At 52.6% G+C, this 14,988-nt stretch overlaps 1 protein-coding gene across 1 annotated transcript; it reads left to right on the top strand.

Moving 5' to 3' along the window:
• Positions 1-408: 408 nt before the first annotated feature.
• On the top strand, positions 409-10,769 carry PAX1 (paired box 1). Its single transcript, XM_060123255.1, has 5 exons — positions 409-667; positions 1,078-1,707; positions 3,233-3,375; positions 3,859-4,081; positions 8,922-10,769. The coding sequence occupies exons 1-5, from the start codon at positions 409-411 to the stop codon at positions 9,011-9,013; spliced, it is 1,347 nt and encodes a 448-aa protein (XP_059979238.1). The 3' UTR covers positions 9,014-10,769.
• Positions 10,770-14,988: the final 4,219 nt, after the last annotated feature.

Here is a 14,988-nt window from a genome sequence, read left to right as displayed (position 1 = left end):
GTTAGTGATACAACTAAAACCCAAACTAGTACTAGTACTAATAAGTACTCATCAATTTGAAATGACTAACCCATCATTCTCAAAACCCGAGGGGTGAGGGGCTTCGAGGGAAGCGGAGCAAGTGGAAGGTCCCAGGCCCGGCTGGGGTTAGGACTGTGTGTGTGTGTGTGTGTGTGTGTGTGTGTGTGTGTGTAGGGGGCTGGGTTCCGAAGGAGGGCTGAGGGGGGAGCACAGAAGGAGGGGGTAGAGTTTCAGCGCGGGGAGGGGGGCGTCGGGGCGCAGTGACGGGAACCAATGAGCTGCCAACTCGCGCGTCTCCGGCGTGACTGCCTAGATTGACGTGGAGGACACGTCAAATTGATCCCCGCACTCCGCAGCCTCCCGGTCAGACGAATTTCTCCTAATCGGATGAAGTTCACCCTAGGCCTGGGGTCGCGGGCGTGGAGAGTGTCCTGGGAGCGGGCGGCGGCGGCGGCGGGCGGTGGCGCGCTCGGCAGCGGCTCACGGCGCTCTTCCAGCCCGCGGCCCGGCCGCCGCGGCTCTCGGCTCGCGCGCGCCCTCCCTCTATGCCTCTCCCGCGGCGGCGGCGCCCCAGCTCTCCCGGACCGCGCCGGGCCCAGCCCCGGCCGCCTCGGCGCCAGGCAGCCGGCCGGCCCGCGCGCCATGGGTAAGGGGCGGGCGGACGAGGCGGGGGGTGTCCCGGCGCCTCCCTTCCCTCGCGCCCGCGGTCCCTGGGAGACCAGGTCCCGGGTCCCAGACTGGCCGCGTTCTCCGCACGCCCCCAGCCCCGGGCGTGGGTGGGGGGCGCTCGGCGTGTCGCGGGAGGGGATGTCCCAAGTAGACGCGTCGGAAGTCGCGAAAGGGCACGGAGGGCTGAAGTGCGCGGCTCCCCCCGCCGTGGTCCCTGCGCGGGTGCCAACTCCCGGGACCGGACTGGGTCCGTTTGCTCGGATTCCGAGGACCCGCCGGTCACCTTCGGAGGTGCCCCGGGTGCAGCCCCTGTCCCTGCGCGGCCACCCTCGGCTAACCCGCCGGTGTTCTTTCCCCTCCCCTCACTCTCGTCGGGCGCGTCCGCAGAGCAGACGTACGGCGAGGTGAACCAGCTGGGCGGCGTGTTCGTCAACGGCCGCCCCCTGCCCAACGCCATCCGCCTGCGCATCGTGGAGCTGGCGCAGCTGGGCATCCGACCCTGTGACATCAGCCGGCAGCTTCGCGTATCCCACGGCTGCGTGAGCAAGATCCTGGCGCGCTACAACGAGACGGGCTCCATCCTGCCCGGGGCCATTGGGGGCAGCAAACCCCGCGTCACTACCCCCAACGTGGTCAAGCACATCCGGGACTACAAGCAGGGCGACCCCGGCATCTTTGCCTGGGAGATCCGCGACCGGCTGCTAGCCGACGGCGTCTGCGACAAGTACAACGTGCCCTCTGTGAGTTCCATCAGCCGCATCCTGCGCAATAAGATTGGCAGCCTGGCGCAGCCCGGCCCGTACGAGGCGAGCAAGCAGCCGCCGCCGCAGCCGGCGCTGCCCTATAACCACATCTACCAGTATCCCTACCCCAGCCCCGTGTCGCCCACGGGTGCCAAGATGGGCAGCCACCACGGGGTCCCGGGCACAGCGGGCCACGTCAGCATCCCCCGTTCATGGCCCTCGGCTCACTCGGTCAGCAATATCCTGGGCATCCGGACGTTTATGGAGCAAACAGGTCAGTGGCGCCAGCCTTCTGTAGCCTTCCTGGAAGGGGCAGAAGTGGAGCGGGGGGAGGCATGCGGGTGAGGGGTCACTCTCGCGGGCCTCCTCCAACCGGTTTTGGCTCAGGGGAGGGCTCCGGGTTGGCCAGGGAGACTGAGGGTCCTGGGCCTTCTGTGGGAGTCCTCGGACATCTTGAACTTTTTATGACAAATATGGAAAATATTTCCCAAATAGAAGAGCAATCACCGACCACAAATTCGGAGGCTTGAAATTGCGCTTTTTCATTCTTGCAAAAAGTATGCAAACCCCTATCGCCAGATCTAAGCCAAACAAACCGCAAAGTCAATTCTGCGACCCTTTCTTAAGATCCCGATCTTTCGGGATCCCTCACCATTCCCCAAAAAAGGCTCTTTGAGTAAAAGGCGAAGGGTCTGGCTGGCCGGTCTTGCTGTGTGGCCTGAATCTCCAGCAGGCCCCGTGGCCTGGCGGGTGACAGGCGCCTGCAGGCTGCAGCCATCCTCAGGGTGAAAGCTCCCACGGATTTGCCCTTTGCTTGCAATCTCTGGGTGTGGAGGGAGGGGACGGGGAGAGGGGGGAAGGTTAGGGGCAGTTTGGGTGAGGGGCTCGGAAGAATGGGTGGGGGCCGGGACCAGGTCCGTAGTCTCTTTGCACTGTCCCCTGCCCCCAGCAGCCGGCCAGAGAGTGGCGTGTTCTTAGGTGCGCAGACTCAGCAGGAGCATAAGAGGCAAAATTCACCGTAGCCCAAGAGACAGGAGGGGCGTCCAGAGAGAAACTGAAGGCTTAGCTCCAGCGGCTGTGGGCCGCGCCTCCAGGCCGTGCACAGGCTTCATTTCTCCTTGTGGCTCAAACCCAGCCTGGGCCGCAGGCTTGGGCCAAAGCTTCCCATGGAGCGTCCGGTGGGGAGCTAGCGGGGAGGTGACCTCTCCATGCCTGAGCTCAGATCTGGAGCTTTCTCTCGGTTTTCTGCACACACACGTGTGCGAGGAGCAGACCTGTGCCGGGGACGCTCACGGGTGGCTGGGTTGATGCCTCTTTCTGGAGGCCCGGGATGTCTCTGGAGGGAGTTGTGAGTAGAAACGGCTTCCAGCCCTCCAGACGCTTATTGAGACATTGAGAAGCCCGTATAGTTCTCTTGAGCCTGCTGTGGATTTGAACTTGGACCTTTTGGGGCACCGTCTCTGCAAAGTGGAAAAGCCGCCTGGGCGGAGGGTGCCCAGATCTGGCCGTCAGCCTCTCCCTGTCAGAAACTTCCTGTTTCGTGGGAAGCGGGTGGAGACCTGGGAGGAGCGAGGGGCAGGTCCCCAGCACCCTCTCTCTGCCCCGCTGGGAGCAACAGCGAAATCTGGGGTCCCCGCTGCCCTGAGCATCTGCTGCCGGGTGTTCAGAGGAGCCTGGGTCGTGCCTTCGGATCCGGGCTGGGCGCTTGTAGGAACGCGTTTAGATGTCCGGGCCGGCGGGCTGCCCGTGTGCCCAGCGCGGACTCAGATACCTCTTCTAATCCTCCTGTGTCCCCGCAGGGGCCCTGGGGGGGAGCGAAGGCGCCGCCTACTCCCCGAAGATGGAAGACTGGGCCGGCGTGAACCGCACGGCCTTCCCCGCCAGCCCAGCCGTGAACGGGCTCGAGAAACCTGCCTTGGAGGCAGACATTAAATACACGCAGGTAACTGAGCGCGGGGAAGGAGGTGTCCTTAATCAGGGGAGAGGGAGAGGGAGGGGAGTAGGGAGAAAGGGAAGAGGCCCCCTCCACCCCCAGGGGAGGCGAGTTGGGCTGAAGGTTGATGTCTGGTCTGCGGGCATATTTCTCTCCTTTCCTAGGAGGGGATTGACTTGCCTTTTGCCAAGACACTTTTGCTAAAAAACCTGGGCCCCGTTAACACAAAAGGTTGAGGACTGACTCCCTTTCTCTAAGTCCCGGACGGTGAATATGATGACCCCCTTCACCTTTTGTTATTATTTCTAACAATTTGAGTGGACATCGCTTTGCCACAGTCCTTGCCAGGACAATTAGAGGCCAGACTTCGCATGGGAAATCATTGTGGGGACAGCAGGGAGAATGGGGACCCCCCACCCCGGTAACTGCCGGTGCTGGAGAAGCCGGCGGGATTGCCCGCTGCCGACGGTCTGTCGCTCTCTCTCCCCGCAGTCGGCCTCCGGCCTCCCCGCGGTGGGCGGCTTCCTCCCGGCCTGCGCCTACCCGGCCTCCAACCAGCACGGTGTGTACAGCTCGCCGGCCGGCGGCTACCTCGCCCCGGGCCCGCCGTGGCCGCCGGCGCAGGGGCCCCCGCTGGCGCCCCCCGGGGCCGGCGTCACCGTACACGGCGGGGAGCTTGCCGCAGCCGTGACCTTCAAGCATCCCAGCCGAGAAGGTGAGGGGCGCGGGCCGGCGGGAGGGGTTCAGACGAATGCCGGAGGATTAGGAAGGGTGCAAAGGAGCAAAGGAGAGACACAGACAGAGACAGAGACAGAGACAGGAGACAGAGAGGCTGGAGTGGGTACCGGCATAGATTCTTCCTCTGGGTTACACTTTAAACCAGAGCAGATTAATTTCTAATAGGTATAAACCGTGTCCCTAGAAAGGCAGGCAGAGATTGAGAGAGGCCCCAGGACTGTCCCCTAACTTGTATGGATTAAGAAGACCTCCTCTCTGGGTCTCATTTCTCTGTCCGTAGAAGGGTCTAGAAGGCACCCTCCAGGGGCACCTTCCTGTGGCCTGTGGAGCTGTACCTTCTGTGGAGGACCTGCTGTGGCACCTGAACCCCGCAGGTGGGGTTGGACCTGCCCTGGCCTGGACCCCTTCCACGCACTGCCCATCTCTTTCTTCCATGTCCGAGTTTTTTTTTTTCCCAAGCAGGCCCTGTTCTCCCCTTGCATTCATCTTCTTGAACACATCCTTTGGGAGAGGAGACAGCATTTCAATCATGTGTCTCTAAGTCTAGACTCTTCTTCCCCTCCTCCTCCATAAATCTGCTCTCTGATAAGCTAACTAACAGATTTGAGGTATTTAATTCACGGTCCACAGTGAGAGGGGCATCTTCTTACACTGACCTTTGGGTTCTAGTTTTTCCTGTAACTTGGGAAAAGCTCACCTGCCCTTGACTCTGCATTTTCCTCACGGTGAAAGGAATGACTGGCTTTGCCAATTTCCCACCTGCCTGCTTTTAGGTTCTGAGCGCCAGGAATTTGCAACTTCAACTCCTCTAGGAAAAGGCAGGAGTCACTCCGGGGTGGAGGTGGGGCCTCTCGGCCTCAGTAGCAAAGGTGGCTGAGCACGAACCTGGGGGCTGCGTGGGGCACAAGGATGTTCCAGATTCCCGAAGGGTCTTTGCAGCTGATCTGCCTTATACCCACCCAGGCAGAAGTGGGGGCAGGTGGCACTGGGTAGGCAGAGGAAAGGAGGGGCTTCCTCTTTGGTGATACCCAGGCAAAAACTTTATTTCCAAGTAGTTTCATTGAGACATAATAGCGTGATCTATGAAAGAGAGAGAGACAGAAAGAAAGTGAGAGAGAGAGAGGATTAAGATGCCATCATTAACAGTCAAGCGGAGGAACAAAAGTTAAAAAATTTTTTGTCACTTTTTTAGAGCACGAAAATTCTGGGATATCAATTTACAAATATTGAGACTTAGAACTCCTTCAATCTTTAAATTTAATTTAAATAATAGGAAAATTCCACTTGTTCATTTACAGGAAAATCTAAGTAAAGGGAATTTTAAAAGTCGAGACTCAGAGCTCCTTCGATCTTTCCCTTTAAGGACAGATAAGGGGCCTTAGGGGAAGTGTTTTGCTCAGAGCCTTGTCCTGGGACTTGGACCTACTCGTTTTCTTGACACCTGAGGTTATCTGTTGAATTAGAAATTAAAATGGAATTTACCAAATTATACTCATTAGACTAATCGTTTAACTAAGCAGGTTAATTTGATTTAGAAAAGTGTATCCACAAATTTAAACGATTCCCCCTGGGCTGACCCCAAGTAGCAGGAAGACTTAGAAAAAGGACTCGCTATCTTCAGAGTGATGCGGTCCTTTCCTAACAGAGCCATTCTGTCCCAGGGTATTTCAAGCGCTACCTTAGAAACAAATTATGAAATGTAGGTAATAATCCAAAGGTGAAACACACAGTTCTGAGTTCTAGGCTAACTCTAGTTAATTTGATGGGCAGGGGGTACTCACTGGTGGTTAATTTTCTTTGGAAGATACTTTCCTTTCAGAAATACAGAGCCATTGAATGACACTGGCATTCCTGTCCATTTCACCATTATTTTCACTTCCTATTATGAAACATCCCACCCATTTCCAAAATCTGCAGCAGTAATTAGCTACATTCATTGTTAAATTAATAACAATGTTCTGATCCTGACAGTTCTTTAAAGATCCAAGTAAAGGGTCATCGAATAAATCAGGTCGATCATTGAAAATGATTTCTCCAGCTGGCATACAAATGTTTGTGTTTGAACAGGAACATATAAATAATGAGAATTGCATATCTACTTGGGTTATGGATTTTCACTCTTCTCATTGGCAGAGAAATGGAATTGAAAGATTGCCCCCACCCACAAGTGGTCTTTGAAAAATTACAAAGCAAAGTAATGTGAATCACTGCCTTTAATTTTCTAATCATTGCTTAAGAAATTATCTTCAAAGAAACCTATCCCATAAGACAATTTACTATCATTAATTGTTCATAAGAGTAGTAGGAATAGTGTCTATTGAACTTCTTCAGTAAGAAAACAGTTTCTTTACTGAAGGCAGTTTAATATCACGACGGCTCAGTATAAAACAAATACTTCTGATCACCTAGTCCATACACGGACAATATACACATAATAATATATATTATATTTTGTATATGTATATACATATATTTCAATATGTCCTCCACATCAGGTGCGAATGAACATTATTATCCTAAGATAAGCTTACTCAGATGTCAAATTATTCATTACAATTTATTAACTTTATCTTGGTAGAGGGTTGTGAGTCTGGGTTCCCTATTATTTAGGCAAGACAGTGTGATTTACATTTCCCGACGGTGAAAGGAAACTTTAATTCTTAAGGCCTGAGAGCATAGGAAAGTTCCACTTCATCTACAAGTGGAGGGGGGCCCGTGTTCTAGGAATTCCGACCCCTATCCAGACAAGACCATCTCCCTCCCCTTCCCCTTCCAGACAGGTGACAGACCCCATCAGGCATTCCCTCAAGACAAATGGTATTTACAGAGTGTTTTCAGAAACCTCAAAACCTCCCGGCTCTGAGGTCCCTCCCAGCCGGCTTTTGGAAAGACTAAAGATTTGGAAATCAAATTTATAAGATATTGCATAGGCTCAAAGAATATGTGTCTTTTATATTTGTTAGAGATAACTCGCGGCTTGTTCCAGTCGCCCCTGCTCCGGATTAGTTCTTGAAGGATCCTAAAAGCGAACTTTGCCAGGAACACTAGGGCGCAAGCGTTGGCCTGAGAGCCCGCCGCCGCCAACCTCGGTCTCCTTTGACACAGCCTTGGGGGACCCCTTTCCAGGACTCCGCTGACATCTCCCCCATCCCCGCCCTGCCCCACCCCAGGGTCCCAGTGGCCCTGGAATGGAAGTACCAATATTTTTTAAAAAGCTTGTCCCCATTCCTGCCCATTAAGTTTAAATAAGCTTGCAGAGTGCCTAACGCCGGCTCGAGCCTTCGTGGGGGCCCCGCGACGTACCCACTCCGTCACCCAGATTCCTGCAGGTGGGAAAGGAGGGGCAGAGGGGTCCTATGGGGAGGGACTGGGGCGGGGGAAGAGCTACAAACGCAGCAGCAGGCTCGCCCCCATAGAGCGGAGTGAAATCTGTCTCTGGTCTCCCGGGTGTTTATTTTTCACGAGTTCATTTTCTCGCTTGTCTCTCAGGCAACCGGCCCTTGGCTGAGAAACCTCCAACTCCGGAGTTGTTTTCTAAACAGGGCCTCACCTCCAAGTGTGTGTACTGGGTGGAATGAAAAGGTCTGAAAACCTCGTCGGCTGAGCGGCCACAACTGTGTTTAGGAAAGAGAGCTGAGAGGCAAGGGAGAGCGAGGGGTCGGTCCTGGAAAGGTCTCCAGACCCCTTCGCCACCTCTGCGAAACCAGATGTGCGCGCGCGCGCCCCTGGCGCAGAGGTGTGGGCCCGGCTCCGCGCGGCCCCGGGGCGGTGCGCCAGAGCCGGGGCGAGGGCAGCTGCAGGAGGAAACAGCCGGGAGCTCCCCCTCACCCCAAATTGAGGCGCCCCCAAGCTCCCCCTTTAAAGGAGGACGTGTGGAGGAGAAAAGAAAGTTGAAAATAGGCGCTTTTAGGTATAAATAAGCCTGTGCTTTCCAGCGCAGGAGAAGCCGAGGGGCCGGGCGTCGGGAAAGGGAAAAACAGGGGTTGCACAATCGTGGCGTCAATTTTCTGGCTTCCAGTAGCAAAACTTGGGCCCCTTCCCAAAACCCTAAATAATAGAGCAACTCGCTGAATGCTGCCTAATATGGCAAGTCCACTGTCACTAAATCCGGAGGCCCACAGGCCTCAGGACGTGCTGTGCCCACAGTGATGAGCGCATCTGGATCCCCGGGCCGCGGGGGCAGAACGAAGTCTGCCGCCCGCCTAACGCGCGACCGCCTCCCACGTCGGGGGTGATCCTGGCCACCCTGGGCCCTCCCCGCGGGGTATTTTGGTGACCCACCCCCACTGGATTCCCCCCTACCCCCGGCCCATCGCGGGCCCTGAGTTGCTTTGAGGACCGTGACCTGACGCGCTGGCAGCCTCTTGGGCCGGTGCGCCAGCTGGGTCTGGCGTGGGTGGGGGCTCGGGAGGCGGGGTGCGCGGATCTCAGCTCCCCGCTCCCTCCCCGGTCTGCGATCGGACCACCGCCCCGCCCGTGGCCGCCTGGCTCTGCAGCGCCTCCCTGCGCCCGGCGCCCGCTTTACTGAGCGGCGCGGGGCCCGCGGCGCGGGGCGTCTGCAGGCGGGCCCTGCGAGGAGAGCCGCGACCCAGGCTGGGAGGGCGAGAGGCTTCCGCGGGGCCGCGAAGGGTGGGTGCCGAGGGCTCCGGGGAGCGCGGTCTCGCTGCCTCCTTGCAACCCCGAGATGTGGAGCGCGCGCCGCCCCTTCTCCCCGGGACCCTGCGCTGTCGGCCGTGTTCCCGGGTATCGCGGTCCCCGGGTCTCCCGCTCGGCGCAGCTCCCTGCAGTGACCCCACGCCGTGTGCTTCCTCCCACAGTGGCCGACCGGAAGCCGCCCAGCCCCGGCGGCAAGGCCCCCGACGGCCTCGGGAGCTTACACGGACTGCCCGTCCCGGCCTCGACCTCCTAGGGCCGCGCGTCCGTGAGCCGAGCCCAAGCCCGAGCCCGGAGGCGGCGGCGGAGCGGCGGGCGCAGTGGGGCGCGGACCCGAGGACTCGCCGCGGCCGAAGTGCCCATCAGCCCCGGCCTCGCCCGGCCCCGCGCCCGGCAGCCGCGCTTCCTCCATCGGCCGGGGTTTTCGGCTTCTCTGAACTTTGGCTTCAGACTGTTGCATCTTCGTCGCCGCGACCTTTGCTCTGACGTGGCCTCCCTCGTCCAGCGGGCCTCCAGCGTCTTTTCCTACTTCTCCCCGGGCTGTTTGGCACCGCCCCTCCCTCCCTTTCTCTCCCTTCCCCTCTCTCCCTCTTTCCCGCTCTGCCTCGCTTCCCTTCTTCCTCCCTTTCTTCCCTCCTTCCTCCTGAGCCTCCTTTCCTTCCCCACCTTCGCCCTCTTCATTTTCCTCTCTATCTCGCTTCCTTTCCTCCCTCCGTCTCCCCGTCTACGTGGGCTCCCTTTCCTGTGGTCCAGCCGGGTCCGCCGTCTTCTCTCCTTGGCCTTTACAAGTCACGACTCTGCCTCTCCTTATTGGCACTGCCCGGACCCTCACCCCCTTGCCGAGAGCACCAGACCAGTCTCCACGACAGGCCCTCCTCTTTTTAGCCTCCACCCCTCCGGGGGCCCCAGGCCTCACCGAGGGGCTCCAACCTGGGAAATGGAGAAGCCACAGTTTTTATTTCATATTTTTATAACCATGAACCCAGATAAAACCTCGGTGAACTGTCCCTTCTTCTCCCCCCACCCCAAGGATATTATCAGGAAATATTCTTCTTTGGATGTTTTCTCAGTGCCCAGTGGCTGGGCTTCTCTTTGCTTCCTCTGAGATGATGTCACCCCAAAGAAGACTGGGGTAGGAGTAGGGGCACTGGGGCCACTGTGTTTTCTGTAGTTAGAAAACCATGCGTGCCCTGGGGGTGCCCCCTCCTACCCCTCCACACCCAACAGGAGAGAATCTGGCATATGGTAGACGCATCAGCACTGTTTTTTGGTATTCAGGGGTCAGCACATTTGTTAATTTAAACGACAAACTGCTTCCGGGTACAAAGGTGCAATCTGGCTTCTGGCTTGCAAAGGGATGGGGGTCAGAAAAATCCAGAAAGTGTCTTCTAGAGCAGGACACAAGCTCCGTTCACTGCTCCCAAGTTCAGGAGCACTGGTGGCAGGACCCTGGACATAAAACTTCAATCTCTAGTCAGAAAAATGTCACTGGTGAGAGTCTGACATCACCTGTTAACCATGGCTACCTTTGAATAAAGGAAAGCATCTGTATGTGTGCTTTGTAAGGGTAAGCAAGTCTGTGTCCAGACTGGAGTGTTGTATAGGTATGTTTCAATGACTTAGCCCCTGGGTTTCCAGCATAAACACTATTGAGAGGGAATTGTTCTGGGACTTCCCTGGCGAGCCAGTGGTTAAGATTCCACGCTTCCAACGCAGGGGGCACGGGTTCGATCCCTGGTTGGGGGAACTAAGATCCTGCAAAGAGGGATTTGTTTTATTGGTTTACTCCTTAACACTTTGTAACCCAGGTTGAGGTGGAAGAGAAAATGAGAGGGGAGGAACATTTTCAGGGATGGTCCCTGGAAACTCGAGGTAGAGAGACAGAATGCAGAAACCATCCTAAAATGAAGTTAATTCTTAGAGGGAAAAAATGGGCAGAAGGCAGTGAGGAACAATGGAGGACTTTCCCAGAACATTTTTTAACATTCTAAAGCTAAAGAAAACTATCACAGGCTACCAAATAACCTAGGGATTTCTCACTACAGAGGAGTCTCTGGCCACTTGTTTTGTTTTTCCTCCCACTGTTTGCTTTTCTAAAACTGAGAGCAGAGATTTTCGAATTGAAGGTTTTGCTTGTAAGTGGAGCTGTCTGCTTGGAGGGAACCGGTGGGGGAATTATTTTCATTGCATCTCACTGCAATAGTACCTGCTGGAGGTATTCATCAAAACTAATGAAAAGAGTATCTGCTTTTTTTCATATAGAGGCTTTTCTTCCCAGGTCTTCAAAGTCTCTTGCTTATACAAAAAGTTCCATTTTATAAACAGGAATATTGAGGGTTAGAGACCTAGTTTATTTCTCTGGACCACATACAGCAAGCTTTGGATCACAGGGTTTGGACATGGAAACTGGGTGACACCATCTCATTAGAGAGCCAGGATTGGGGCTCAAACTTTGAGCCTGGGGTCCTCAGCCTTCTATGCCAGCATTTCCTGCAGAGAGGCTGCCCATAATGATAACAGGAATAAAGTATTTAGATGAGCTTGACGTGCTCAGTCGTCCACAGCATCTCACACAACCATCCTTGCTGCCCGGAGGACTGGCTGGCTTGGGCCAGGAAGAAAGCACCTCACCTTTTCGGAAGAAATGAGAAGAATCCAGCTCTCATTGCTGTCATCCTTTTTTTCTCTGCCATGTCGTGCTCTGTGTATGGGCTGACTGGGATCAGGGGTGAGAAGAGCTGGAAAATGCAGTCCAGGAAGGATGGAGGCTGCCACCTGCAAAGGGAGGCACTTTCCAAGTCTGTCCCCCGCAGCTCCCCGTGTGCTGTGGCTGGAGGCGGGCCTTCCAGGGTCGCCGGCGCTGAGGGCGCGTTCACGGAGGATGGACAGCATCTGGTCAGAGGGCCAGCACGCTTTGTCACGTCCTGAGGGATATGCAGGGCTCTCCCTCCTCCCTGGAGACTGCGGGCCCTGGAAAGTCCCAGCGAGCTTAGGTGAAACCCCTGTTCCATTCAGTGGGGAGGAGGCCTGTGACTTCGCCAAGCCTCGGTGTCCTGTCTGTGAAATGCACCCTCCCATGCGGTGACACCACTGGCCTGCTGGAAGCCCAGCCCTGGTGTTGCTTCACCTGTCTGGAGATGATTATTTTTTCACTGTTAACAAAGGGCAGGGGAGTCGTTTTTATGGTTGATGGAAGGACTCAGCATTGAAACACTTTTCAAAAGAGCCCATTAAGGATTGCATTTTTGTTCTCCCTGCATGTTGGTCTATCTGTTCTGGGGACTCATGATAAGGTTACAAAGTACCATGTCGGGTAGAATAATTTGAGAAAGAATCACTCTCTAGAGGCAATTTGCACTAGCACCTGCCTTTTATTATCTTTTAATTTAAGAATAAATTTTTTAAAATAAAGTACCAAAAATAAAATAAACAGAAAATGACATGTAACCACTCAAATAACCCTTGGATTTGTTAAAAGAATGAAAGTAATATATGTACATCGTTAGAAAATTCTAGCAGCACAGAAACATTGAAATGAAAAGTGAAAGTTTCTTCCTGTCCTCATCTCTGTCCTTAAAGGTGAACGCTGTTACAGTTTTTTAATGATTCCTTCCAGGAAAAAAAATGCAGACAGCAGAACTCTGTTTCTGTCTTTGTGCTTTAAAGGTACATACAGCGCTGTGCTGGGTGCACACAGATGGGGTCTGGAGATCTGATCTTTGCACACCACCAGCTCTAGCGTATTCACTTTATTCTCTTGAATGGATGCATATCAACAAGGGTTTATTAGAAACAGAGTATTTGTAAAGAGGGCCAGCTTCGTGCTTTAAATGAATAAAGACTGGGTTTTGTGGCATTCATGATTGGAGAAAGGGCTTAGAATGGATTGTAAGAACTTCCCTAGGAAAGGTGGCTGCTTTGGGGCAAGGAGGAAAGAAAGCAAACCAAAGGACAGGAGACACAGAGGTTTGTCCTTCCTGAAGACATCCTGGCTTGTCCTGTAGATCACCCAACGATGCTCAAAGCTGCCAGGGGCTGAAGAATGCAGTTTTCCTTTCTTTGAAAGGACACCATCTCTCTAGGTCAGGAAAGACAGATGGAGGCAAAGTGATGCGGAAGACCCTCGTTTGAAGAAATACTGGATAGGAATAAAATGTAAACATCCAACACTGGCACAAGCATTCTTTTTACTTATCCCCAATTCACTTGAAAACCATGTGGCGTTAATCTCCTGTTGGGTGGACCCCGCTCATTGACAACTGTGTTTCCCTGTTTGCTTGTTTCTTGACTTCTGTCAAGGAGGATGGGATTTATCTAATGGAGCGGTGGTCTGGGTTAAAGCCCACCGGCATCAGTTTCTCTAGGTAGAATTATATTGGCCAGGGTTTCTTTTCAAAAGAAACTCTACCTGCTCCATGTTAGGCCAGGTAATATGAATTTAGAATCTTGCCAAAATGTGCCCGAGGAACTCAGCTCAAAGGATTGTGCATCCAGGCAGGCTATGTAATGAGAAACATTTGATTCTCTTCTTTTAATGGGCGGGAATTACGCACAAAATGGTATTTGGTCTTCACCTTGACCTTGCTGTTTGAACTATAGCCTCACTCACTGTGGCTGAGATATTTCTAGCCAAACTGTTGGATCTCAAACTTAAGAAAGAACAGAGTAAGAAGGAATCACACTGTCTTCTTTTTTCAAGGCAATAACAGGGAAACCACACATTTAGTAACAATCCAACTTGGGAATTCTAAACACTTGGAACAATTATACTCAATTTAGTCTAGTCTCTTCTTTGGAGTTGAAACCAGTTGAAACCCCTGTTTCACTCTAAAGAGCTCTTCTCCAGGAGAGCAGTCTGCGATCCTCGTTGGAACACACATCTGTTTCTGGGCTGGCCAAGTCCAAAAGTGGAATCCCAATTACAGTTTTCATGGGTGATGGAATTTCAACTGCATTACAATTTAACCACCTGGGTTGCCTTCACCCTTTTTCTTCTTGAGGATGAAATAAGCTGATCAAGTGTTCACTCAGCTATTAAATTACATTTCCATCCTGTAACATTCTATTTCCTTTTACTCTAGTGAGATATATGGACTGGATGGATTATCTCCAGTGTCTTATATTGACCATACAACTTTCACTTTTGGGACATTCTTCCGGTCACTGGTGGATGTGGTCTTAGCTTTATAAGATTTAATTTTACCCCAAACAAACAAAATTCTTTAATTAGATGTTTTTAATTTCACAACAAACCTCTTGGAGGAAAAAATGAGAATGATATTTGAATGAATTGAAGGAAATTGATCTTTTAAAAAGAGTTGAAATTGGAACTCGAAGCTTGTGAAACATAAACAAAACAAAAACAAAAAAACAAATTCTCCTTTGGCAAACAAGCTGTGATATGATCAACTAGATCTGAGAAGCGAAGGTATCATTCTGGCCACCAGGGGGAGCACACATTGTTCCACCAAGATAAAGATGAATACAAAGATAACACTAAATATACAAAAAATTCGTCATTCTGTTCAAGTGGTAACCTGTCCAGTTGTGAACAACACCTGTTTACAAGAGGAGTTCTCTTCCTGTTGTGATTATTATTGTAATTGATAATCAGTTGCTTTGATTCTGGAACAAAGAGGACAGGCTCGGCATATAGTGAAAAACAGATTTTCTAGGCTTATCCACGTGGGAATTATTAAATAAGTTAGATGAGAATCAAGATCACCTTAGAAATAGGTTTCACCTCTAAATTTGACTCTAAGAGATACATATATTCAATGCTTTGAATCTAGAACAAATATGAGTTTTAAAGAGCAACCTGTCAAAACTGGTGTCTTCAGGAAATGAATTTTATCTGTATTCGTGCGATTTTGATACTTTTGATTAATTTGGGTTTGACTCTTCCCCATTTTAAGCATTTTTAGCAATCTTTTTGAAGTTCTTAATCATTTAAAATCATGATTCACATTTAAAGTAAGGGGCGATCTTTTGTAAAGAGGTAGAAAAATGACTGTTTCTGCCCTTTTGTATTTGTTTTAGGATAAAATCCTTAAAGATCACTTACAGTTGGGGTAAAGAGAATTTCCTCCTTAGCTTAAAAAGCGGGGGAGCTCTCTGATTGTCTTTCACCTGCACTTTTACATGTATTAGACTCAGACTACCAGCTGTGGAACCCCCCTGCCCCCCACCCCGCCCGAGGGACGTAATCTGGGAAGAGATGGGTAAGGGGTG

This window comes from Lagenorhynchus albirostris, chromosome 15 (genome assembly GCF_949774975.1).
Source record: "Lagenorhynchus albirostris chromosome 15, mLagAlb1.1, whole genome shotgun sequence".
In the NCBI taxonomy this organism is placed as follows: Eukaryota; Metazoa; Chordata; class Mammalia; order Artiodactyla; family Delphinidae; genus Lagenorhynchus; species Lagenorhynchus albirostris.
The sequence above is the reverse complement of the archived record's forward strand: the minus strand, read 5'-3'. Positions and strand labels throughout refer to the sequence as shown.